Source organism: Eutrigla gurnardus, assembly GCF_963514095.1.
Source record: "Eutrigla gurnardus genome assembly, chromosome: 8".
Taxonomy (NCBI): Eukaryota; Metazoa; Chordata; class Actinopteri; order Perciformes; family Triglidae; genus Eutrigla; species Eutrigla gurnardus.
This window is the reverse complement of record NC_139922.1, coordinates 16005589-16030474: the sequence shown is the minus strand read 5'-3', so window position 1 is coordinate 16030474 and position 24886 is coordinate 16005589. Positions and strand designations below refer to the sequence as shown.

Sequence of the window (24886 nt, the reverse complement as noted above, 5' to 3'; positions counted from 1 at the left end):
AGATTTGGTCCAGGAACCATATCAGCAGCAGGAGATGTGACCACCAGATGGCGATAGAGGAACATCAATAAGAGATGGTAAAACAGAAGAGAGGTCCAACCCCATACTGCTGTCATACAGTGTTTGGATATAAAACATGTCTTTCAAGCTATATGCAGGGTGAAATCTTTCATTTCCACCTCAGTTTTGTCATTGAATGATATTCTTACCAATATAACTTCTTTGGTGTATTTAACTTTTTAAAATACACTCAAAGGGTACTTTTGCTGAGAGCAATGGCCTCTTTTTTCCTGTTCATGCTCACACAATAAAACAAATTCACATCTGGAAGCTGCCCAGTAAAATCACAGTGGTATATGAGGTTAATGACAGTGAGTTGACGGCCTTTGGTGTCCTTTAATAATAATTAAAACATATCGGTACACACTTCATCAACAGTCTAGCTGAAGAAGCCATTGAGCTGTGAACTGATTAGTGTGGTAAATTTTATGAATCAGCTCTAGGGGGCACTGCATCATCATCATCATCATCATCAGAAAGGAGAGAGAAAGAGTGAGAGAGAGAAAGAGTGAGAGAGAGAGAGAGAGAGAGAGAGAGAGAGAGAGAGAGAGAGAGAGAGAGAGAGAGAGAGAGAGGGAGAGAGGATTCTATTTTACCTTTAATCAAACTGTGAAATTCATAAGTAAAAGGCAGTCATATTTTTCTTCTAGTTATCTGAAAGACGGCATGCTGCTGCATCAACTCTGAGGTTCATCGTCACACCTTCAGTAGAAAACACGAGCAATGGGCAGAAAAATGCTGCTTATAATAATCATGTCTGCTTTTATATAAAGGAAAAATATGTAAAGGTTCAAGTCTAATAAAGCCACACCATAAAGCCTAAACTCCAGAGCCAATGAGCCACGTGACAGCAGCCACATCCACTTTCCTACAACATCAAAGATAAATTCTCCCAATTAACCTTAGACACATGCGAGCGAAAGCAAAGGTATGTTTACAGGCTGCCAGGGCTATCAGGTGCTCATCGAGTTACTAATGAATGTGCTGAGAAATGTAAACCAAATGATAAAATAACTAGAGACGGGAATATCAGTTTGTCCACTTTAAACATTTTATTACAGACAAAAGAAAACCAAAGAAGTATTTGTGACACAAAAATGAATCTAATGCTGGTAGACATGTATTGCACCAACAGCAATTTCTGAAAAAAATATTTATTATTCTAATAATCAGGTTGTTTGATCAATAATAATAATAATAATAATAATAATAATAATAATAATAATGCACCCTGATGAAAATAAGCCAAAATGGTACTTCATATCATTCATAAATAGATGTGAAACCTGCAACCAAATTAAATAGAATGACCATATTGTAAAACATATGATATTCAACAAAACAAAATGGGTTCTCTCATCACTGGCTTTACAAATTAAAGAAGTACATTTGGCAGGTCTATACACAAACTTAAAATATCTACCCCCATGACTGTTCCTCCGAAACGCAAATCCTGCTACAGTGAAAAATAAAAAACAAAAAAAACAAAAAAAAAAATATCTTCAGAATTTTTTTCTTCACAAAAAATGATAAAGATGAGTTCAACACAATTCTAAAACACCTAATAAAACTAGTCAAAAACTTTAAAACCCACTGTTATGTTTTTTTTCTTTAGTAACATTTCACATTTAGCAACTTTTTTTTTATTCACCTGTACAAGTGGTGTCAGGACTAAGGGTAGGTGGGCGGGGTTACAGGTGGGGCGGTCCTTATTGACCAAGAGGAGGAGGAGCTAAAAGGAGAGGTTTCAACCTTTGACCTCTACAGTTCTGTAACGTCCTGAGGCCGTGTGAAGAGAGCGACACTCTCTATCAGAGCTCCGCCGGTTAAGGAGGAAATGGAGCGTTTTTTTATTTTTTATTTTACAGTCTTTGCATTTCTCCCTCGTTTGGAGAGAAACGAGACCAGTGAACAAAGTTTCTACACAACTTTCAGTGTGTATTCTCTCACTGAATCCGCCTGCACGAAAATCACTTAACCAAACAAAAAGAATGCTTGAAAATAAAAAAAAAAGAAGAAGAAAGGGACTGCAGCTAAATACACATGTAAGAGGGATTCATAGTGGTGATATTTACAATCACTCTGTGAGAAAGAAAGGAAAAGAGGGAGTCCTTTACTTGGGGGCGAGGATGATTTACAAATGTCTTAAACGTATGTGACTATCTTTATTATAATTTCGCTTCGCTTTTACTCAGTCGGGGCGTTTCAGTATGTCCTGAAGTACATCCACCCCTGCTGAAGTGACTATATTCTAGTTTCCTGCGTTAGCTTTCTCTACCCAAGACCTCGACACTTAGAGTATGCTTAGAGCATCATCTCCCTGATGAGGGCAGTCCATGGCAAACACAGAGTAATGGAGTGGAGAGAGAGAGAGAGAGAGAAGAGAGAGAGAGAGAGAGAGAGAGAGAGAGAGAGAGCATCTTTAAAAAATTCTAAAAAGAATGAGAAGACTTTCTTTTTTTTGGTCTTCATTTCCAGTATGTTGGCATGAGCTTAAAGCTCACTGCCCCCGCAGAAAAGTGGAAAGTTCACTGATAAGGAAAAAAAAGCAAGAGAAGTGCCTCAGGCTTCTGGCCGATCTAAGTGCTTGGCAAATAGGTGAAGTTACTGTAGCAGTCTTTGGGATTTTTTTTCGAAATCCGTCACTAAAAAAAAAAAGACAAAAGAAAAACAAAATGGTGTAGAAGCAGATACATCGATGACGTTGTTATGGTGGAAAAGCTCCCTGGAGTCTGACATTTGGAGGTCTTTCAACTTCAAGTGAGGTAGAGAGGCTTGTCCCGAGCTCCCATGCCACTGCTGAGGAAGGAGAAACTGTAAATGTAACCGTACAATGATTGAGTACATGTATTTTCTGTTAATCCTGTATTTTAGCGGGAAATCCCGGTGAGATGATGAGACCTATTTCAAGGAAGACCTGGCTAAGAAAGCAGCTCCAAAACATGAAAAGCTGCCGACAAACAACAGACATCAATCAGTCGGAGGGAAAACACATAAGTCAGAATTTTGCAGATTGCTTGGTATCAAAATGTCAAACACAAAGTCTGTTCTCCAGTTATCTTTACTGACACACTGGAAATAATTCAGTACGCTGAAAAACTCCAAACTACTGTGATCCGACACTGAGGGAGAAGGTTTAAGCAAAGACTCCATCTACTTCAAAGAGCATCAGGCGTGATTTGACCCAGCCGTGATCCCATTTGACACACAGATGAATCGGCTCTAAATACAGGAGATACCGACTTCCAACTCGACTGCCTCTCGGAATAGCAACACCAAGTTTCAGGTGTGAGACAAAACACCATTCCTCTTGTACCTGCTTGAATAGCTTGATTCAATAAGGCAATGTGTGCCGAGCCAAACACAGGGAAACTTAATTGGATGTCACACTTTTTTTTCCCGAGCTCGGTAATAGCATTGTTCTACTGCGGCATTACTCATTTCAATTTCAAGGAGATACTTTGCTTTTGCAGGGAAATTGCAGTTTATGATTAATGCTGCCTGAGTGTGAAAGTGAAGTGGTTTAGAGCAACTCATTTGGAAAATGAGTAACTGTCAGACAAATACTTACATTTCTCGACAATCAAATGTCCTGGATTGGATTCACAGAGGCGAAAGAACTCTTTAAACTGGACCGTCTTTTCGTGGCTAACCCGATGTGATTTCTCCTTATCGGCCTATCACGCAACGTTTACTACTTCCATCATAACACAACATGTGATGAACTCACCCGCAGTGGTTGGGTCCACAGTCCCTGTTGCAGTACTCGCTGTCCCAGTCAGGGTTCTGGCCGTGACCTGGGTTAGGGGCCCCTGGAGACTGTGAGCCCCCGACACTGTTCTGGTAATCAGCCTGAATATGGGAGAATCCCTGTAAATCGGAAGAGGAAGAGAGGTTATATATCGTTAAAGCAGTCATTGGCAATAATTCAAAAATAATTAGACACATGATCTCAGCTGATAAATATTAAGAAGCAATACGACAATGTATAAGGTGATTATATTGTGATGCCAAACCAACCTGTTGGCTGAGGGGAGGGGAATGCAGAGGCGCCTGGAGACCCATTTGGTGTGAGATGATTGGCTGCGACTGCTGCATGCGGATTGGCTGGTTGAGCAGGGCGCTCTGATGCAGGGAGAGTTGGGCGTGGGGGTGCAGAGGGGGGCTGATCTGGAAGGGAGATGGGGGAGAGGCACTCATGCTGGGCGGCAGCATCTGGGATTGGCTGAGGGGCTGGCCCAGGGTGTGGCGGGGCGGCCCCGCGTAGCTCTGGAGGTCTGACAGGGGGAAGGACCCAGGAGGGCCCAGGTAGGGTGAGGAGGGCTGGGGGGGCACGCTGTACAGGGGTTGCTTCGGGGGCAGCATGTGGGAGGGCTGGCTGGTCTGCTGGGCACTTTTTGGTTCAGGGTCATTGTATGTCTGTGGATGAATAAATAAAAGAATTTATATGAGACATTTAACTTTCAATAAATTACATGCCATGTCTCAAACTCTGATCACAAAACATCTCTATTGATTTTTATTAGCAGCATCCATTAGACAACAGCTGCAGGGCTTTCCAAGGGACTACTTTCTGTCCTCACTTTTTTTGGAGTGGTTTTAAAGAAATAAGTTAAACAATGAAATAATAAAATAAAAGTTTTGGAAATACGCTTCTTAGTATAGATGACAGGATTGACAGTCAGGCTACTTCTTCACCCTTGTTTCCATTTTTGTGCTACGCTTGACTTCAGTTTCAGATGAAACAGAAAAATATGAAAATGCTCATCTAACTCGCCCCAAGAAAGTGAATTTCCCACAGTGCTCAACTTTACCTTTAAGATTATGTTACATTTATATTTGGGTGATGAGTGAAATGTCAAATAAAAATAATTGAAAAATATATGACAGGTGGAGAAATACCAGCATTTCCCTTTATTTCCCCGCTGCCTTGCTCAGTCCCGGTCATTCTGTCAGAATTCCCTGCTTCTCCACACAATGAAGCAGCTGACAGGATGAATGTGTGTTTCTTGCTCTTGTTGACACTTAAAGCTCCTAACAGCAAATCTCTTCCAGCGTATTGACGCTTACTATGTAATGAGACTCTATATATTTGATTTTCAATCTATCCTCGGCCTGACAGCTTTCACTTCACGCAACCATGTGGACGAGGCTGACAGATCGGGAAAACAGAAAACCTAAACCATCCAAACTTGACCTTTCTCGTTTTGGGCAGCGTCACTCTGAGCAGGTGCAGCACCTACAAAAATACCCCCGACTCCACCTCCACCCTGCCCCGCCCTCTTCAGGCCCTTATGATAAGCTGTCAGATTGCTCATCTCCAGCCATCAGTGTTGATTAGAAGGTAATGGAGCCCATTTGTATGAATAGAGCTGGGGCCGGGGTAATGATCAATAGACACCTTGACAGATAAATGGGAAAAGGAGAGGCACACATTCTCTCTCTTTCTCTCTCTCTCTCTCTCTCTCTCTCTCATGCACACATATCCACACATATACGCAGGAGCCCCAGGAGCCCGGGCAGAGAAATGAGACTGTTTGCCTGCAGAACAAATGGAATGACAAAAGGAATCTTCCCCACACTACATTGCGTGTTGTTAATACAAGACGGCACTAAACAATGCAATCCCCAGCCCCCCCCCCCCCCCCCCCCCCCCTTGCATTTCTGTATTCCCAGTCCCAGTATGCTGGTGCATACGAGATCCCATCATTCACTGGGCAAAAAGGATGTCATAGATCTGAATTAGCGGGAAGGTGTCAGCGGTGGAAACAGCGGAAAAGCCAATGATTGCTGGCGTTGATTTGGATGTACTTCCTGTTACAGATGATGAGGTGGTGGAAATCGATGATCTAATGCATGACACAGGTGTCCGTTGGTGTGAGATACATTTCTATTTTTAATTTTATTATGATACATATACAACGTAAGCCCGATAATGTATAGCACATGGGGGAGCAATCATTTTCTCTCCTCCATCCCTCATAGATGTTTTGGCCATATGCTTTGCGCTGACCCCTCCCCCAGCTATAACACCATACCAACTACAATCCCCAACCCCCAACATCTGCACCCTATGGAAATCAGGTATTGTTCCAAATACGGCCTGCTCTTTTGCATCAGATGCCCCCACCCTCCCCATCGCCACCACCACCTCATCCCATGGAAGCCCCACCCAGCCCATTAGCAGGGATTTTCCATCCAATCCATCATCAGTCTGAGCCAGGGCCTGTATGTCATAATCGTTACCTTGGAAACCAGACTGGCTCGGTACGCGGCCAAGGCTTTCAGGTACTCTTTCTTAGCCGCCTCGGTTTTCCTCTTGTACCCCTGTGAAGAGAGGGAGAGAGAGAGAGAGAGAGAGAGAGAGAGAGAGAGAGAGAGAGTGGTTTCGGGTGAGAGGAGAGGTTGACATGCTCATAAATGTGCAGACACACGTCTGTCTCTCAATACACACACGCATACTTTTTTATCTAACACTTTCTTAAACACATCACACACACACACACACACACACACACACACACACACACACACACACACACACACACACACACACACACACACACACACACACACACACACACACACACACACGCACACACACATGCCCTTAATGTTTCCCTTTCCATCAGAACCAATGGTACAGAACACCTCTATTTCCTCATCACAGCACTAAAACTCCCTCATCTCAATGTGTCTCCATCTATCGTAGGAACACATCATTTCCATTCCAATCCACCGAGAGAAATGGACTGGAACTTCTCTCTCTCTCACTCTCTCTCTCTCTCCTTTTAGCTCCACAATAACACTCCTATCAGCATACTGACTGACATTAGTGATACACCAGAATGGTTGTTGTCATTTGGCACATTAGGATACAATCCCTGCCCGTATATGAGTTTTGTTTGAAACTGCCTTCCCCTATTGTTAGTGTGATATACGAACCTGGGTTGTCGTACAACTAACTGCTGCGGCTGCGTGTGAAAGATCTCAGTGTGATTGCATAAAGACCGTGGGCTTATATGGATGTGTGTTTTTGCACTCAGGATCTCTTTTCCATGTACGGTCTGTGTATGATGTAGAGAGTCTGAAAATTGGACTATAAGGGCTAGAGGCACAATTATGTCAGTTTGATAAAAGAAAAAGGAGCTAGAAGGATGTTTTGTCAGTAGAAAACCAAAGTAAGTATGGATTGGAATATTTGAATATTTACATTTTTTTTTAAATCCTGCTGATGAGAGCACTGGTACTGATGCCAAAATAGCTCATTTTACCAACAACCTAAAAATGAGAAAAACATGCTTTTTCTTTGCCTTGATCAAATAGTACTAACTGGAGAAATGTTACTAATGTGACTAAATTACTAATTTGATGATGCCGGCTTTCGTTTTTCATACTAGGTGCTACGGATGGGATTTGGTCAGGCATTAAAACGCACTGAATTCCAGAACTGATGCTCTGGAAGAAACTGATCAGTAAATATTAAATACAGTAGCATGTTTGTATTTACAGTGTCCTTTGTTAACAGTAAACCTTTCTCATCCCAAGAGAGTTGCTAATAGCAAAAGAAGCTAACAACTGTGTTTTCTGCTGAAGTTTACTACTTATGACACAAAACACCATGACCTCTTATACTCTGTCATCATTAGCATATTACTGCTGAGCTGAAGATGACGTTAAATAGCTGCAAAAGACAATAGAAAATTCATCCTAGATAGCCAAGATGCCCTTCAGCTAAATCCAAGGACGAGGAGGGGGGGGGGGCAGGATCAAAATAGCAGGCGAGAGATATAAATAAAGAGAGTGGAAATGAGAACTTCACACACCCCTGCTTGTCAGAGGGCCAATGAAGATGCATGATGCAGTGGCATCAGCTATGGAGGCTGGAGGGACACAGGAAGTGTGGACCGTACCTGGGCCTGCAGCATTGTGCTTTGGCAAAGAAGATGATTTTCACTTCATGCAATGTTTCTGGAAAATCCTTTTAAGCTACGTTGCTGAGAAAAGCTCAGAAGACGCCTTTTGCTTGTACAATCTGGAAACAAGTAGAACGCCACTGAGGCTTTGTTTTGCAGGTGTGCACTAGCACGTGGGGTATGAGTAAATCTACCCACTGCATAAAATATCACTCTCAGACTCCTGAAATCTCCCCAGATGCGTTTAAATTTTTCCCATATTGACCATTTCTCGCCTGTAAAATGTCCAACTTTGTTAGTCTCAGACTGTTTTACGGCTGCTGCCGAGCAGAGCGCTCCCACAACCTTCCCTTTGCTTGAATTAAATTTAGAAAGAAAATCACTTTTATGAGAGTCAGGGGAGTGGGGATAAACGGAAGGATTATCTTTAGAAAGAAAAGAACTAGCTCATTAAGGTGAGCTGTATCTCACAGCAATGTTCTGGTAATTACACAGCACAGGATGCCAGGGAAAGGCTGCTCGCCTGCTGCAGCACACATGCCATCTACTGGTTGGTAGAGTGTTTGTGTCAGCATAGGGGCATTCACGTACATGTGCACTTGTTCCTTTGTGGATCAAGAACTTTATATTTACATAGAGTAAATTCCAAACTAAAGATATGGACGTCATAGAGACGGATGGAGAAGTCTTTTGGTTGGCCTTGAGGAACATAGCTCAGGCTATGTTCAGCAGGGGGAGGACATCATTCAGTGATGGTTCCTGTAGAGTGGTGGTGGTTCTCACTTTTAAAAAGGTGGACTGGAGAGTGTGCTCCAATTATCAGGGCATCACACTACTCAGCATCCCTGGAAACGTTTATTCTAAGGTGCTGGTTAGGAGGTTCCGACGGATTGTTTAAGGTCAGATCCAGAAGGACCAACTCGGGGATTATGGGCTGCCAATGCAGTCTACACGTTTTTGTGTAGGGGCGTGGCTCCAAGTCATCCACTCCTTGTATAATCAAAGTGTGAGAAAGTGTTTGACCTTCCTTCCTTCGAGTGTGAAGCGGTCAGGATGAGAGTCGGTCCCTCCAAGTCTGAGGCTGTGGATCTCTGCTGGAAAACGGTGGACTGCACCTTCCAGTCTGGGAGTGAATCTAGTGATTCAAAAACTCCCAAAGCAAAGGGAGTTCAAGTATCTCAAAAGGGAGCTGAGCCAGAGGGAAAAGCTCTCAATTGACCAGTCCATCTACTTTCCGACTCTCACCTTTGGGTAGTAGTAGTAGTAGTAGTTGTAGTAGTAGTAGTAGGCCGAAAGAATGAGCTTCCTCTGTAGGATAGCTGGGTTCAGCCTTAGAGATGGGGGGCATTGAAAAAGGGCGGGTTCAGGTGTTTGGGACACCTCCTTCTAAAGGTCCTGCTGGTAAGAGGACTAGGGGTAGACCCGTATCATGTTGGAGGGATTATAGATGTTGCTGGGAGAGGGGTGTCTGGAATCCCCTGCTAGGCCGCCACCCGGCCGCGGATAAGCGGATAAACCTGCATGTTTTGTACCTGCTTCTGTTCCTCGCCGAGGCTGTCCCACATGGACGCCACGATCTTGGAGACGTCCCCGAAGGTGGCGTTGGGGTTTTGGCCCTTGATAGCAGCCTGGGTGTCTCTGAAGAAGAGGGCGTAGGCCGACACAGGCTTCTGCGGCTCGTTGGGATCCTTCTTCTTCTTCTTCTTTTGAGGTTTGGGTTTGGGCTTCATCATTTCTGCTGAGGCCCGCTTCTCACTGCTTATCTGGAGGCAGACAGAGGGATGGAGAGGGAGGAAGACAAGAGAGAAAAGAGACAAAGACATTGCTGGTCATAAATCAGTTGATGAAAATAACTCTTTTGCTGCAGCTACTACATTGAGAAGCTTAAGGAGTCTTTCGGTGTATTTATGGGCACGATGCATTGACTGGATAAGATGCTCTACTTTTTTTTGCAAGGTTAAATATATATTTAAAAAAACAACAGCATTAAACAAGGCATACATGAGGCTCAGCAAAACTGAACATCCACTTAACGCTGCAGAGAGGGTTAAAGCAGCAGAGTTCTACGAAGAGCAGCCGCTGCCTGTTCTGAGAAGAGAAACAGTTCAATTTACGGACATGGGTGAATGAAGACTAACAGGATGTCCGTGAGACAGGTTCGCCTCTGGGGTGTTGGGGGGGGAGGGGCGGGTTCAGGAGAAACTGGACAAACATGGGATAGCGGGATAGGGTCTAGGGCTAATTAAAAACTCACATTGGTATCACTTTATCGCTGGATTGGTGGATATTTTTTTTATGATTTTGTCTTTTTCATGCAGGTCACAAACAATTCAACTCCACTTCCTTAGATAACCATAAAAAATAAAAAAAAAGATTAAATCCATATTTTTCATAGGATGTACCCAGTTGGTTTGTCATAACACACCGCAATCTCACTACGTGTTCAGGAGGCAACAAAACCTGCTCACGTGTGTGTGATGTACTCCATCCAACACACATGAATACATTTTCATTTTCCGTGCAGGGCTTTGACAGGGAGTCAAATCCAGGTCACCTGATCCTGGTTGTGATTCTATATGGAAATTTCCTTCTTTGCTGAGGAGAGAACATCAAGGAGAGAGAGAGAGAGAGAGAGAGAGAGAGAGAGAGAGAGAGAGAGAGAGAGAGAGAGAGGATGGCTTGATGTTGCCATTAGTATCAGCGGAACATCAGTTAACCTGATTTCTTGGTTGCTATAAAGGCAGGAAATAACAATCCAATTTCCATCCATATAATAGAAGATATAATGACATACGGAATATAGAATGATATACATTGGTATGATGTCAAATGAAGGATATTTATGTGCTCTATTTACGGATGTGGGGTTTTGGAGAGTTATTCAAATATTACTTTGACTGAAGTGAGAGTGAACTCCTCTTTTTTTTTTTTTGGCAGAGGCAGCCCATCTCCAAGGCCAAATTCCTATTTCATCAGGTTGCATTTTAGAAAAATTTAAACAGCTTTGAACATTCTCTTTTATAATCCGCTGATCCTGGGTTTCAGTGTTAAAACTCAGCAGGGGGGGAGAACAAACCATGAAAAAGATTTGTCCCTGTGCGAGTATCAAACAGCAACTTGAGGACATTTAAAGACGTTTCACATCCATCTAATGCATACTTATCATGGGATTAAGCAACAGCCATGTTTCCCCCTTTAACTGTCAATTGGAAAACAGGAAATGACTGCCTTTGAAAATTGCATTGTTTCAGCAAAGCATTTGCAGCCAAAACAACACACTGTATTCTACACAGCATGAAATTAACTAATCAAAATTCAAGGTCCAGGAGCACATTTGGCAGCTGAAGAAAAACTTCAAAATGGCTTTTGTGGTGTGCGGAAATGAATGGATGTTCTCATTCAGGGTGATGCGAAAGTATTGCTTGTCTATTTCACAGCTTACAGGTAATATTCTTTTTTTTTTTTTTTTTTTCAGCGAGTACGCCTGGTTTCATTAAAAAATAATCATCCCTCACTTTTAGGCAATGAGGCAGAAGACAGGCATTTGAAACGACATCTGTTCCACTCAAGCCTTTGAAGTAGAAAATAGAATAAAGTGAAGGTAGAGCTAATGGAATGACAAAACAGGAAAAAAAAAAAAAAAAAGGAAGGCTAAATAATCTGCAGGAAAAATTCACATGTATTCATACAGATGAAAGAGCAATGCTACACAACACCTTGCAGCTACATGCAATCAACCAGGAGAACAAGGGGCATATTATTACATTTCTTTATTTTCCTCTATTATTGTGTCTCTCATTGTTCATGTGTATGGACTTATAGGGTGCCAGATGAAATATTAATGAACCTGAAAGACCGAAGAGAATACAGATGGCACAACGTAAAGCACCTCTAAAAAGGGTACAATAAACAGAAACTGCAGTCACTATAGAATAACAATGATACACAACAAATCAGCCTTTAGACATTCTGTTGAATACATAATCAGTCTGGGATTTTCACTTTACTTTCATTTTCTTCCAGCCTGTCTAACGTTTACTTAATTAAAAATGATCTAAGAAAATCTTGTCATGATTGCGTTAAGTAAAAATATACAATCTATTTTTGGGCTATCTGACTGTCACACTTGTCTTGATATATGACAGATATGTTTGGAGGCTCTGTGGAGTTTATGTTATCAGAATAAATTCCTTATCAGATATATGACATCTGATATTGACTATGTGTGGTTAGAATTACTCAAATATTGATACGGTTGATTTTGTTTCTTCCTCTTTTCCTTAATCACAAACATGTCCATCAGATTGGTTTTTACTTGCTGGTTGTACAAATGATGGCGAGTGGATAAACAAATACCCGCCATGTATCCACAACACAAATATGAAGCTTAATTTCATCGGTTTTGTCATACAGGTGCTGAAAACGGTAATGATTATGACAGCTGTTGTCAGTTGAGAAAAAAAAGAGACTCACATCACTTATTCATAACGTACCATCTTGTGGCTGCACTGCATTCTGGTCTATTTTCTGATTTTCTTCGGAGAGATTGGTATCCGGTCCTCTCTGTGACTGTTGATGCTAAACGGTGAGTCTGTAAAGTAGCTCTTTGATTCTGACGTTCTGACACTGGATACCATTTATATTGTAGACTGGTGGACATGTATCTCCTGTCTTGCATCACTGTAGCAACACTTCAGATATAGTCATGTGACATTATTTCACATTTCATTTCAGTAACACGTGCAGAGTCCGGCTTTAGATCATTGTCTTCTTCTGCTATCTCTTGCTCTACTTGAACTGCAGCTTGCGAACTAACCAAAGACCTGTTTTGGGAATAGGGTGATGAGGATGCATAATCAGGCTAATTCTAATGTATACATAAAAAAAAAAAAGCACTCGCCCCATGGGTGGTCCTTCAAGCTCGGGTCCTCAACCAGAGGCCTGGGAGCCTGAGGGTTCTTCAGTATCTTAGCTGCCTTTACTCTCTACATATTTTCTAGCTATCAAGGTGTGTGTGTATATATATATATATATATATATATATATGTTTTTTTTCTCCACACAAAATGACACAATCATCCCATTTCAAAGATGATCAACACTGATGCTAAAAAACAAATGTTCAGTTGTGTGTTTTATTAATATAGAGTGGGCCAAAAACAACACACGGCTGTTGCTAGGTAAGACCTGTACAGTCTAAGTACATTTTGTACACAGGTTTCTAGTTTTCTAGCAAAAGACTAAACTATAGTGTCAGCCTTAGCTTGCTTATCCCATCAGCGTTTCTGTTGTCTGAGGGGCGGTGGATGTGGGGAGACAGATAGGGGGGAGGGGGTAGCTGTAATTCTGAATGGACAGCACTGCACTGGCAAGACAAGATTAGAATTGACAGCCTGATAACTGTGTCACTATTAAAACAGCAGAGAGAGAAACACAGAGAGAGAGAGAGAGAGATGGGGAGAGACAGGGAGGGAGAATGAGGAAGTGAGAGATGGAAAGGAAAAGAGAAAGAGAGTTGATGTAGAAAGAGCAGATAAAAGGAGGAGGAGGAAGAAAAGAGGTGGAGTGATGTAGAGGAAGGGTTGATAACAAAAAGAAGGAAGGGTGCAGACGCAGAGACTGACAGGGTTTAAGAGACAAGGAAATTAGACAATAAAACCAGGTAATATTATGTGACAGTATAAAGGAGTTTGTCCAATCACAGCCTCCTGAATATGTGCATCATCATCATCATCATCATCATAATCATCATCATCATCGTATACAGTGAGCAGTAAAGTGGAAAGTGCTGCATGGCATATCGATTTCAAAAAGGCCGTAAAAACAAACAGCAACTACTCAAAGGTGATGCACGGATACACTTTCTCTTCACGGCGATGGTCGTTACACCAAAGCATGATTTAGAGCACAACACTAGATCAAACCTGGATAACGTCCACTTCCATAGTCCATCACACTGTTGTGGATTTCGAGCCAAACAACTGTATTATTGAGACTACACACACACACACACACACACGTTTGTGGTAAGTGTGCGAGCATCTACAGAGAATACACGATAAACCCATTTTTACATGCTAGTTTTTGCAGGGAAGTGTAGTCTGAATGTGCACCGGCCCGAAGAATGAGACAAAGTACAAGCAGCCGGCTGTGATACAAAGAGGCTCTTTAAAACAGAAGTTCAAGAACATCAATCAAAGACTTTCTCAATAATGAGACCACATTTAACATAGTTTTTCCTCATGATTTAACTGCTTGAATGATGAACTATTCAAAGTATGCTTTTTAAGACGCCTTGAAATGACATGCAGTATATTGTGAATAAAATGTTCATTTGGCTTTGTGTTAAATCGGATATTCAGAACATGAATAAAGCAGGAAATGACGACTCGTAATGTAAAGATGTAGATGTAATGTCTCCCCCTGTGTGTGATGTAATTCTCTGTGGTTTGTTTAGCCGGTACTGTATGTGAGTGTGTGCCCCAATGGTAATCACCTCCACTTTACAATGCACTCCTGCAGCGGTACGGCGGCTAAGGCGGCTAGCAGCCACCCTAAGCTTCCCCACCAGGTAAAAAATGTTAGCTCTGTTAGCACTGTTTGTTTATACTGTTTACAAGTTACTCTAAATAATAGATGTTCTGAATTTAGCACCTTTTAAAGTACTTTGGCCGAATCAGAAATGTAAAGGTCTGAATCGTCTGAATTCCCACAAATAAAATGAATGTCCACAGCATGTGCACTATTTCCTGACAACAATCCCACAATGCAGTGATGCGGAAATTACAGTAATTTGACAATACAATCATTTACAACTCACTATACAGTAAACAAGTCATTGTTATTATTATAAGTCAGCAATAAATGAACATGGGACTGATTTTAGATCCAGCATCTGTAACTTTTGCTAAACAGCAGCGACTGTGGTCAATAACAATGGTAATAACAGAGTTATAGCAGACTGAATTTCCTTCATTTCCCATGATTCTCTTGAGTTGGCTGCTTTGAAAACATTAACGTTCTGCAAACCTCCATTGGTCATATCAGGCAAAGTAGAATTATAGCAGCAAAACCCTTCAGTATTTTGAATTGAATACATCAAAGCGTGATGTATATTATTGGTCATCCTTAAACCGGCGATGAATTATCACTGATTCTGTTCACCTGATGAATCCAAAGCCAAATATGAACTCTCTTGCTATTGAGAGTGTTTATTTGTAAAAATAGTATATGTGACACAGTGGAATAAATCTCTTCAACAGTACAAGCACGGAGCTCTCCGCAGCAACATACTGGAGAGAAGCACAGCTTAGTGCAGCTGTTACAGACTCTAAGCCTTTGTGGGTTTATAAATAGATAAATGGCCGTGGTTAGAGGAGCTGCAGTGAGAATAATGTAATTTCAAGATGCCATATATAATTTTTCTGCAATTTTCACCACCAGACATAACTCACAGACTTAAAGAAAAAGTGGGTTACTGAAAGGTTGCGGAGTGCAACAAAAACACCAGAGCTCAAAGTTACTGCGGCACACGTCTTTCAGGAGCGGCTACAAAGTCAGCGGCTTTAAAAATGTAAAAAGCGTGTTTTGTCAACTGATGCATCCCTCCAGTTGTTAGTTGCAGCTCGTGAGAAAGTTCTTTCCAGCATCGTGTATTTGAAGATAAATTAAAACATGATGCAAGTCTTCTCTACTTAACTGCAGGAGCTGATGATTAAGGAGCAGAAGTGAATAAATGCTGGGTTTGGACAAAGAGTAAGCAAGCCTTTGTTAAGTTTCCCCATAATTGGAGTAGGGGATCATGTGGGCTTACATTTTAGTTTTTTTACTACACGTATTTCATTGTTATTTGGATATATCGGTTTCACCTCACATTTCAAAGTGCCCCTGTGTGTAAAGCTGTCAAGATCGTGGCCTTACAAAATGTTGGCAGGCGAGATGAGAATGTAAACAAAGTTGTTCGAGATCTGAATGATTCAACGTTCCCTAAAATAAGACTGCCTGAAGACACTATGGATGGAATCCAAAATAGAAGATGCTTATTAAAATATTTTGAATACCACACAATGTGTGATAGTCGACTGGAAGTCCCTTTAAATTCTCCATACTCAAACAACCTGTCAATTATTTTACAATCACTGTGTTATTCCTGTCTTTGTGCATTCCCATCATCCAGTTCGCCAAGAAAGCTTGATGGATTAGAATATGTCTTAAAATATATAGTCATCTGGAAGCGATTACAGCTCCATGTCAGACTGCCCATCTGTGAGCAATGAGTGGGACTACATGTCAAAGCGGCCGCACAGATCTCTGAGTAGAACCAGGCACTTGTCCAGAGAGCAGCACTCATCAAATAAAAACACAGACCGGCTCAAACAATAATGAACCAGAAGTGCAGATTCATGATCGCGATCTAGAAAGACATCAAAGGACGTCGGTGGGAATCGTATAGACCTGAGCCATAAAGAGCCCATTATGGAATTTGTATCCAGTTTTGGTACCATGCCATTACAAATACACAAGGTCTTTATGATGTGGCATATTTCATTTGTGTTTTCAAACATGTGGGCTTGCACTACTGGGCAGGCAATGTGGATTTGATTTCAACCAATTTTCCAATATTGCAGATATTTTAATATATATATATATAAAACATCAAGCTCAAAGCCATTGCCGAGCTAAGCTGCAAGATTTATCTGACTGTAGAAAATGACAGGAGCTCCTCCCTACGAGCTCTGCCTAACAGCACTGGACCTACTTAATCAGCCTAAATTGCAAAGTCGAGGCCCTTGTATTTGGTAATGTGGTGAAAACAGTGGCAAGTGAGAGCTAATTAGATTAACGGTAGTTTAACGAGCTGTTGGAGGGGCCCCCGCAGATTGGATTTTAATAAATAGTGGCAAAAGCATCTGCTATGCACTTCCTGGCTCTGCTGGCATCCTAATTGGCCCCAGTGGGTTGCTGTAGCTCAGCACTGCGCAGTGCAATTTAGCAGAGGAAAAAAAGCAAAATGCTTATTTTCAGCCCAGGTAAAATGGTCTTTATGATTGCATGGCTTCCCAGTCAACGCTTTATTAACATTAATGCAACACTAATAGAATTTCTTAGACTTTTATCACCACAGAACATCCACAAAATATCCACAAAGCCGGAGGAGAGGATATCTAAAGTCCAAATAAAACAGATTGGAGAATATTCATCCTTTTTCTATTGTTTGTTTCCAAGATGAAATGTGCCCATGATGAGGTCTTTGTAGAGGCAACAGCACAGAAAGGAGAAAAAAACAATTAATCAAACATGAATGAGCGACCATAGCAGGGTTATTTCCATAGCAACAGCCCGAGGGGACAACTTGAACCCTTTAATGTGAGCTGGTGATGTCTCTTTGTAAACATCTGCGCAGCGGGGGGAGAAAGCCAATGAGAGAGCCTGGCAACAGAGGCATCACAGGGCAGCAACCTCTTAGTAACAATCGAAGTTTCCATTATCTAGTGTTGAAAGGATCTAAAAGTGCTCTGAAATATTGTATTCAGGAGCATTTAGAGTGGATAAGCGTCTTTGTACTACTGTTGTTAAGTGTCCAAAAACATTGAGGTAGTTTACAGTGAAGCCCGCGGCGGCTTAAAAACAATATGCAAATGATCAGGATAGAGTGATGTTTTAAAAAAAGAAGGAGTTCATTTTTGTGGCCACAATGTTTTTGTTGCTCGAAGGATACGGACTTCAAAGCCATTTAAACAAACGCTACTTTTTGACGTTATTCCTCTTACATCAACAACAAATCACTGTCATAATCTCTCTCATACCCGTGTCTTATGCAACCTGCAGCTTAGGCTGGTTCAACCTCCAGCTGTGACCAACAGGAAACAGTATGCGAGTGCACAAACAGTACAAACGGCTATTATCAAGGTCGCTCGTCGGTGACCATAAAGGCTCCAGACTAATTGTCATTTTGCAAGTCTCGGTTCGGGGAGGGGAGAAATGTTGTCAAAGCAATTTATTCCCTTTGTCCACTGATGTGATGAAAAACAGAGGAGTCAATCTCCTGAAATCTACCAAGGATTTCAGAGTTCCAAGAGTAATCCATGAGCTGAGGAGAAAGGGCCTCATCCAGGGAGCTCAGGAAGTTAACCTCACTGCAGTCTAAAAATGACTAGAGCACAATATAGTATGCAGTAGAGAGTAAGTATATAGTAGCAGAATAGTAATTCAGTGCACCGCAATGGTCTCAGCATGTTAAAGGGCACAGCCTATAGCTTAAGTCTATAATCCCTTGTGCTAACTTTCAATCAGTTCTCAGTGAAGTGCACACAAACAAACATTTCAGGAATAAAACCAGTATTTTAAAGCTCTAAAAAAAAGGAGAACATATGACCGGAGAGACAGTGAGACTTTCCCCCCCGCTCCCCCCTCAGTACTGTAACTCATCAGTGACTGGGCAGCATGTGGAGCCTGGCAGCAGCGCCGCTGACAGGAGCAGGTATCCGTTAACCTTCTTACAAACACGCTTGTCCCAAACCTCAGTGGTTCCTTGGCCGAGAGTAATGGCTTCTTTGCACTGGGCCGCGCTGTGCTATTGTAGAATCACAGAGCGGTTAATTGAAACAAATGACTCTAATAATGGGACATTATCCCCACAGGCTGGCTTTGTGGTGGGCCTAATTAGCGTTGCGGTGGTGGCGAGGAGGACGAGTCACCACGCTGATCCCTCAAAGGAAGCAGCCGAGGCCCCTTTTAAGTGGGCAGTATGGGAATCTCCTACTCGCAGCGTTTAAGGGGACCGGGCTTCCTTTTTTTCAAACCCAGCGTGGTAAATGTAAACATGTCACCCTGAAGACACCGGGCTCCGAGGGTGAGACGCGCTCCGTTTGGCTGTTTGACACTTCCAGACTGAGCCAGCGCACATCGTGTTCACAACACAGTTTCTTATTTTGACAAATGCACTTGCTCATTTTAAAACACATATCAGAAGCTGTAGCTGACATTTAGCGTTTTTGCTTCATAAATTATTTAGATTTTCAAAAATAGTTGTCGATTCATATTTTGCTGACTGACTACTCGATGAATCAACGAATAGTTATGATTATTGACAACTCTCCGCCTCATTGTCCTCTTGCATGACACGTTCCCCTCTGGAGCGTCAATGGCCCATAACTAATGTGACAACGTGAGATATTGTTTCCCAGATGCATTTTGATCGCCACTGAAATCTGTTTTTTGCCTCCTAATTGTTTACCCTTGTACAAGACGATCCCAGAAAGTCAGCTGTAACGCAATGTTCAAATCTCTGTGACCAAGCTGTTTTAAATATTCATTAGATGTAACCGTCGCCTAAGGTTATTTGAATTAGCGGCATGAATATGCATGAGCAGCAATCAATGTGCATTTGTTTTTAATGCTCAATCTGTTAATACTCCTCTTCATTACTCCACTCCAAAGCCTGCATAATAAGCTGCACAAAACAAAGCTTTGCCTTTTTTTAAAAGCACAATTCTCTTTGGAAGCCTATTTGTTTCAGTTTAAATAAAGCGACACTGCCCTACCAATTATCTCACTGTCATTTCTCTTGACAACTACAAGACACATTGTTCACCCCTTGTTGTGGAGTGCAGCACTGAAGGGCATCTGTCTTTTTGTGAAATGAAAAGCCACAACAGAAAACATTTCTACTGTTAAAAAACGTGATTTATCTGGGAACGTCACAGAGATGTCATATCTATCCCAGTAAAAGGCAGTAGAGCAAGCGGGTCATATGAGATATGTCTAAAACCTACACTGGAAAAAAAGATTGCTGTTTCAATTCTAAAAAAAAAAAAAGAAACACACACAAGTAATCCAGTTGAGAATGTGAAGTCAAGTCAAACTACAATTTTCACTGACATTCCTTTCCCTTTAAATTCAGTTTATTTTAAGGCAGTTCTTCTCATTAGAACAGGGAACCAGATATCACTGTCTGCACTGTTACATCAATATATATTTGTCTGAATATGATTTGTCTGAGATGTTTCACAACACAGGATTGGGGGCAATGTTGATAGGCTTTCTACCAACATTGGATCTGTTTAAAGGCTCGATTGGACCTCTATCTAACTGTGCTGTCAATAAACACAGCTGTCAATATCCTTTTTATGTTGCTGCATTAAAATAGTTACAGCCCCTTTTCCCCGCTGTCTATGTCCTAAATGCCAAGTGATGCAAAATAAATTTCCTTTCACAGATTAAATATAGTCAAGCTCATATAACCTTGTACCAATCAGTGACTCTGACAAAGACTGATCCTGGAAATGAAGGCAAACGCATACACGGTGTACTCAAACTATTACACAGAGACGCACTAATGCACCCCATATTTCTGCGTCACACTTTTTAAAGGTGATAAAAAAGTAATTTTAAGAGCCTTTCTGTTGCCGTTCAATGGCTCTCAACGGGGGCGACGGCTGAGCTGGCAGCTTGCAGCTAACGGGGCTGACAGTAGAAACTTTGGGTAGTGCTGAAAGAGGTAGCATTGTTTACCTGAGGGGTAAATTCCACCAACATGAGTCTAAATGAATGCTCATTCATGAAGTTGCTCCAATAACAACTTTAGAAAGTGGCAACATGTCCAACAACAAATCCGACAAAAACCCCAACAATCAAAAATATGTTAATACGGCCTTAAACATGAATAACCACATCAGTATCTTCAACTGCCAAGTTTTACATGATATCAGCAATTTTAATATCAACACAATGTTGTTAATTGATGGCTTCTCACACATTTAGCCATAAATATTAAGACAGCATCACATGTTTAACATATCTGAACAAAGTTCCCATCAGGAGTCCTAAAACTGGCAGCTGCTTTTTTTTTTTTTTTTGACAGCACGGGCTTTCCTCCTCCCACACCAGCCTTATTACGCTGGTAATGAGACAGGGGCTGGTGCTCTGTTTCAATATTTAAACGCGCCGGCGGCCCTCAAGGCTCCATGTTGGGGCCGTTCTGCAAAGTCCTCCACGACCCCTCATTACCGTCTACTGCCGAGTGTCCCTCCTCCTTTATTTCTTTTTCAAAGCGCAAGAACTTGCTTGGATCTCCCCCCGGCTGTAGCCTCAGCCAGACCCGAACGATCAGGGGGCTTGTTGAACACGAGACCCCTGGGTGCCACCTTTTCCCTGAGCACCCGGGTGGCAGAAACGCTGACAGCTAAGGTTGAGACGGGGATTCTCCCTAAGCAATGAGCACTCAAGACATGTTACATTTCGCAGTATCCAGTCATCCAAGACGCTGTTTCTTCCTTGAGCTGACGGAGTAGGTCAGCGTTGTAGGGAGGAGTTAAGAGAATGTAAAAGCATTTCTGAATGTCAGCTCTGTCTTTTATAACGCCGCTGTTGATCCCTCTTGTAAATGGTGCAATTTCAAGTCTGAGAAATGGTTCAAAACTGGCAGTTAAGACTATTATGTACAACATGTGACTGCGGCAGAAAGGATCAAACCCTACACCTGAACAAAGTGCTGGTTCTGACAGTTGAAAATAAAAATAGAAAAGCCAAATCTCAATGTACAATCAAATGTTCAAGCTCGGAAATTTGCCTAATACTCAATGCAAAAGTATTTGACACCTGTTTTTTCCATCTGCTACGCACCCTTTTGATTCACCAGCTAATACTTCTGCTGCCTGTGGAGTCATAATTAGATGGAAAAGAGGAGGCTGTCAGAGATAATAAATTGGACTGGAAAAAAACAGGGCTCTTGTAGAGACATACGCTGTTCTGCCTGCCAGAAATCATAAGATTATTATATAGTCAGCTCTAAATGAGCAGAAATTACAGGCTTTAAAGCTAGCAGGACAAAACGATGCCAAGAAAATCTGTGCATACAGAATGCAGCATGAAGATGATGGTCAATCCGCTGCTCTCACTGCTGTAATGATTTAACTGTGTTTGCTGTAGGATCGATGTGCGCTGAAAAAGAGAATCCCAAAGCAGGGAGAAGTTTACAGAGCTTTAGCCTCAGGCTAAATGTTGTACAAAAACCAGCAACAACATCCCTTGAGATGAAGCATATCTGTTGCTCCAGCTGAGCTTGTACTTGTAGGAGGTTTATATGCGCTCTGAAGGATAGGTTTTATTGAAGAGGAGTGTATCCTTAAGGTAACGTTGTTGACTTTTTATTTGCTCCTTCAGCAATAGTGAAAGAAGACGGTTGAACGATTAGCGGTTTGGTTTTCCAGCAATCTCCTCCAATTTTGTGCGTACACCGGAAGGCTTTTGTTAATACAATACAAAAAATAAATGAATAAAAATATAGTCTGGTCTCTTTATTTCTGACCATTGTTTCACTGGGAGCCTATTTCCATCCGCCCTTATTACTCTTTAAGCATTCAGCAGGCATAAATTCAATCTTCCTTATTATACCTTTATCAGTATGGAATTAAGGTTAATTGACTTTGTTGGGGAAACATCAAATGAAAGTTCCCTAATGGAACCAAAATGAAAATAACGTCATCTTCAATTGCTTTAAAATATTTCTCAATATACAGCCTACTTTCCTATTCCGCAGCCTCAGAAATAAGCTCCTCTTGTCCCAGGAGATAATAAATGAATTGAATCCCCCCCCCCCCCCCCCCCCATTCCAACCCCCCCTCTTCCTTCCTTATCGGTCATCTATTTTTCCAGAGTAAGCTATTACTTGCGAGGGTTGCTAGGCAACAAGAAATATTAATAGCAGCTATTATTAGCCAGGCTCTGCTAGAGTAGTACTAAAATGTGGAAGTGGGAAACATGAATGTGTTACATAAATCTCTGGACCTTTCACAGTGTGTGCAAGTCTCTGTTTGTGCGGTGATTTATTGCAATGACGGTTCATTTATGAGAAAAGGGGGTGTGAAATAAGAAAATGGAACATTACCCTGAAGGGCTATTTGAAAATAAATAATTGCAAAGGTGAAACAAAAGCTGTTTAAGGAGCAGGCAGTCAGTTTCTGTTCCCTTCTAAAAATCCTGTTGGCCAAAAAGGGCAGCTTCGTCGCATATTCTAGTGCATGGACCTCACATTAGTTCACACTTTACTGCATGCATGCATCAAGTGCTGTTGTCCTCGAAAATCAACTCATCCACATTATTGTTTAGGTTTCGTCAAACCAGCCAATTGGCACTAGAAAAGCAGATCATCTGAAAATGTTTCAGTCAACAACATATTTCTCCTACATTAAGCACATTCAGCACAGTAGCCAATGGATTGTGACCTAATCCTGAAGACTGGCTTTAATGGAGGCCTTAGCTACCACCCACGGGAAAAAAAAATGGAGCTTGCAACTTACGCAGTTTGATTCTGAAAATCACATAAGACCTGATTAACGGAGGATAAATGCCACGGATGCTCACATTAAAACATAAATATTCATGATGGAGGGCAGAGAGAGAGAAAAAAGTAATATTTATGTCAGATGAAAGTATATAACATTGAATAATTCACCACTTGGGCCATCTATAATTCATCGGTTCGATCCAATGATTAAAGCATTTGAATGTGTTCGCCAGGGGTGTTTACATGTTTGGTCTAAAGCATGTTTAACACAAGAAAAAGTCCCTTTACTGGAGGGGGGGAGCGGGGGTCCTCAGCATCCTTTTGAAAAGAAAAATCAGCTGACAAGGGATATCCCCCTCTCCTCGTCAAGATTTTCTATTCAAAACCTGCCTCCCCCTCCCCGTTCCTCTTTTGCTTTGCCGATCATAACGAATGAAAATGTGCAGCGCAGAGTTTCTTGCTCCCTTTCTTGGCTCACTTTGAGGCAATGAAATCTTTGAGTTGTGCAGCTGAATAGATATTAAAGGAGCTGCGCTGCTAACGTCTGGGTGTTAAGAAGGCAGCGGCTCTCTGTATTTAGAAATGCTGCATGTATTACACACTCTGGCCTTGCTCTGACTGCACTGTCTCAGCTTCCTTGGCCTCTAACCAGGCTAATTATCACTCTAATAGAAAAACGCTTTGCTATTATGAAAAACTAATCGGAGATTATTGAGAGCAGCACACAGAAGAATTAGTCATTTTACCGCTTTTGCATGTCTGTCTATATGCATCTACAGCTTCAATGGAGCATCCTAACACCAATAACTTTTGGAACATTTTGAAAAGACGGATTTTCTCCACACACAAACCTGCAAAAACATTCAAAGAAAATGTTCTGTGAGACGACATTCTGGCTGACTTCCAGCCCCTCTGACCACGGAGACTAATAGCCCACCATGGCGCTTGACTTGCACAATCACAAAGGGCCGCAGCTAAAAGGGGACAGACAAAAAAAAAAGAAGGGAGAAATGGTGTGCTCACCGAGTGCATAGGCCCCGAGAGGAGGTGGGTGTCCTGACCCAGCATGTTGGACATCATGAGAGCGGGCAGCTCGGGGTAGGAGTAGGTGTTGAGCAGGCCGTTGTGCTGCAGGGAGTGGAAGGGATAACCTGACTCATGCTCCATGAGGTGCAGCAGGGAAGGGTCGGCATGGTTGGGGGGTGTGATGGGGGGGATCTCATAGTCTTCGTCCCCCGCTCCACCTCCGCTGCTGCCTCTGCCCTGACTGGAGTAGCTCTGGAAAGGCAGGGAAAATATTTTTTTTTTTAGAAGAGGATGAAACTACAATCATAGCAACCTTTACCCACTTATTTTTTTTTTTCAGCAGCAGAATTTTCCAGGTGGCGAAAGGCTAATTTGTTCCCGACGTACATTAATGAAACAAAGGAAAATGCCAGGACAGCTCACAGACAGACATTCATATGTATGGACAAATTAGAGTCTATAACCCACTGACGGTCATTTGCATATGTTTGGAACGTGGGAGGAAGCACGCATAGGAAAATCCACATGAACATGACAAAATAAGAGCGTTCTGCGTCACAAAACCACATTTAGTTAAGGCGTGAATAAAATAGGGGGC

At 41.9% G+C, this 24886-nt stretch overlaps 1 protein-coding gene across 2 annotated transcripts in view; it reads right to left on the bottom strand.

The window, feature by feature from the left end:
* Window positions 1–2065: 2065 nt before the first annotated feature.
* LOC311016857 (thymocyte selection-associated high mobility group box protein TOX-like) overlaps window positions 2066–24886 on the bottom strand; it is a 69788-nt gene continuing 46967 nt past the window's right edge. For both annotated transcript variants that reach the window (XM_084014851.1, XM_084014850.1), the window contains 6 exons: window positions 24286–24540; window positions 9509–9739; window positions 6307–6387; window positions 4081–4479; window positions 3791–3930; window positions 2066–2859 (listed from right to left, as the gene is read on the bottom strand). In XM_084014851.1, coding sequence (XP_083870977.1) covers window positions 2817–2859; window positions 3791–3930; window positions 4081–4479; window positions 6307–6387; window positions 9509–9739; window positions 24286–24540 — 1149 coding nt within the window. In that variant the 3' untranslated portion in view covers window positions 2066–2816. The remainder of the gene's footprint in view (window positions 2860–3790; window positions 3931–4080; window positions 4480–6306; window positions 6388–9508; window positions 9740–24285; window positions 24541–24886) is intronic.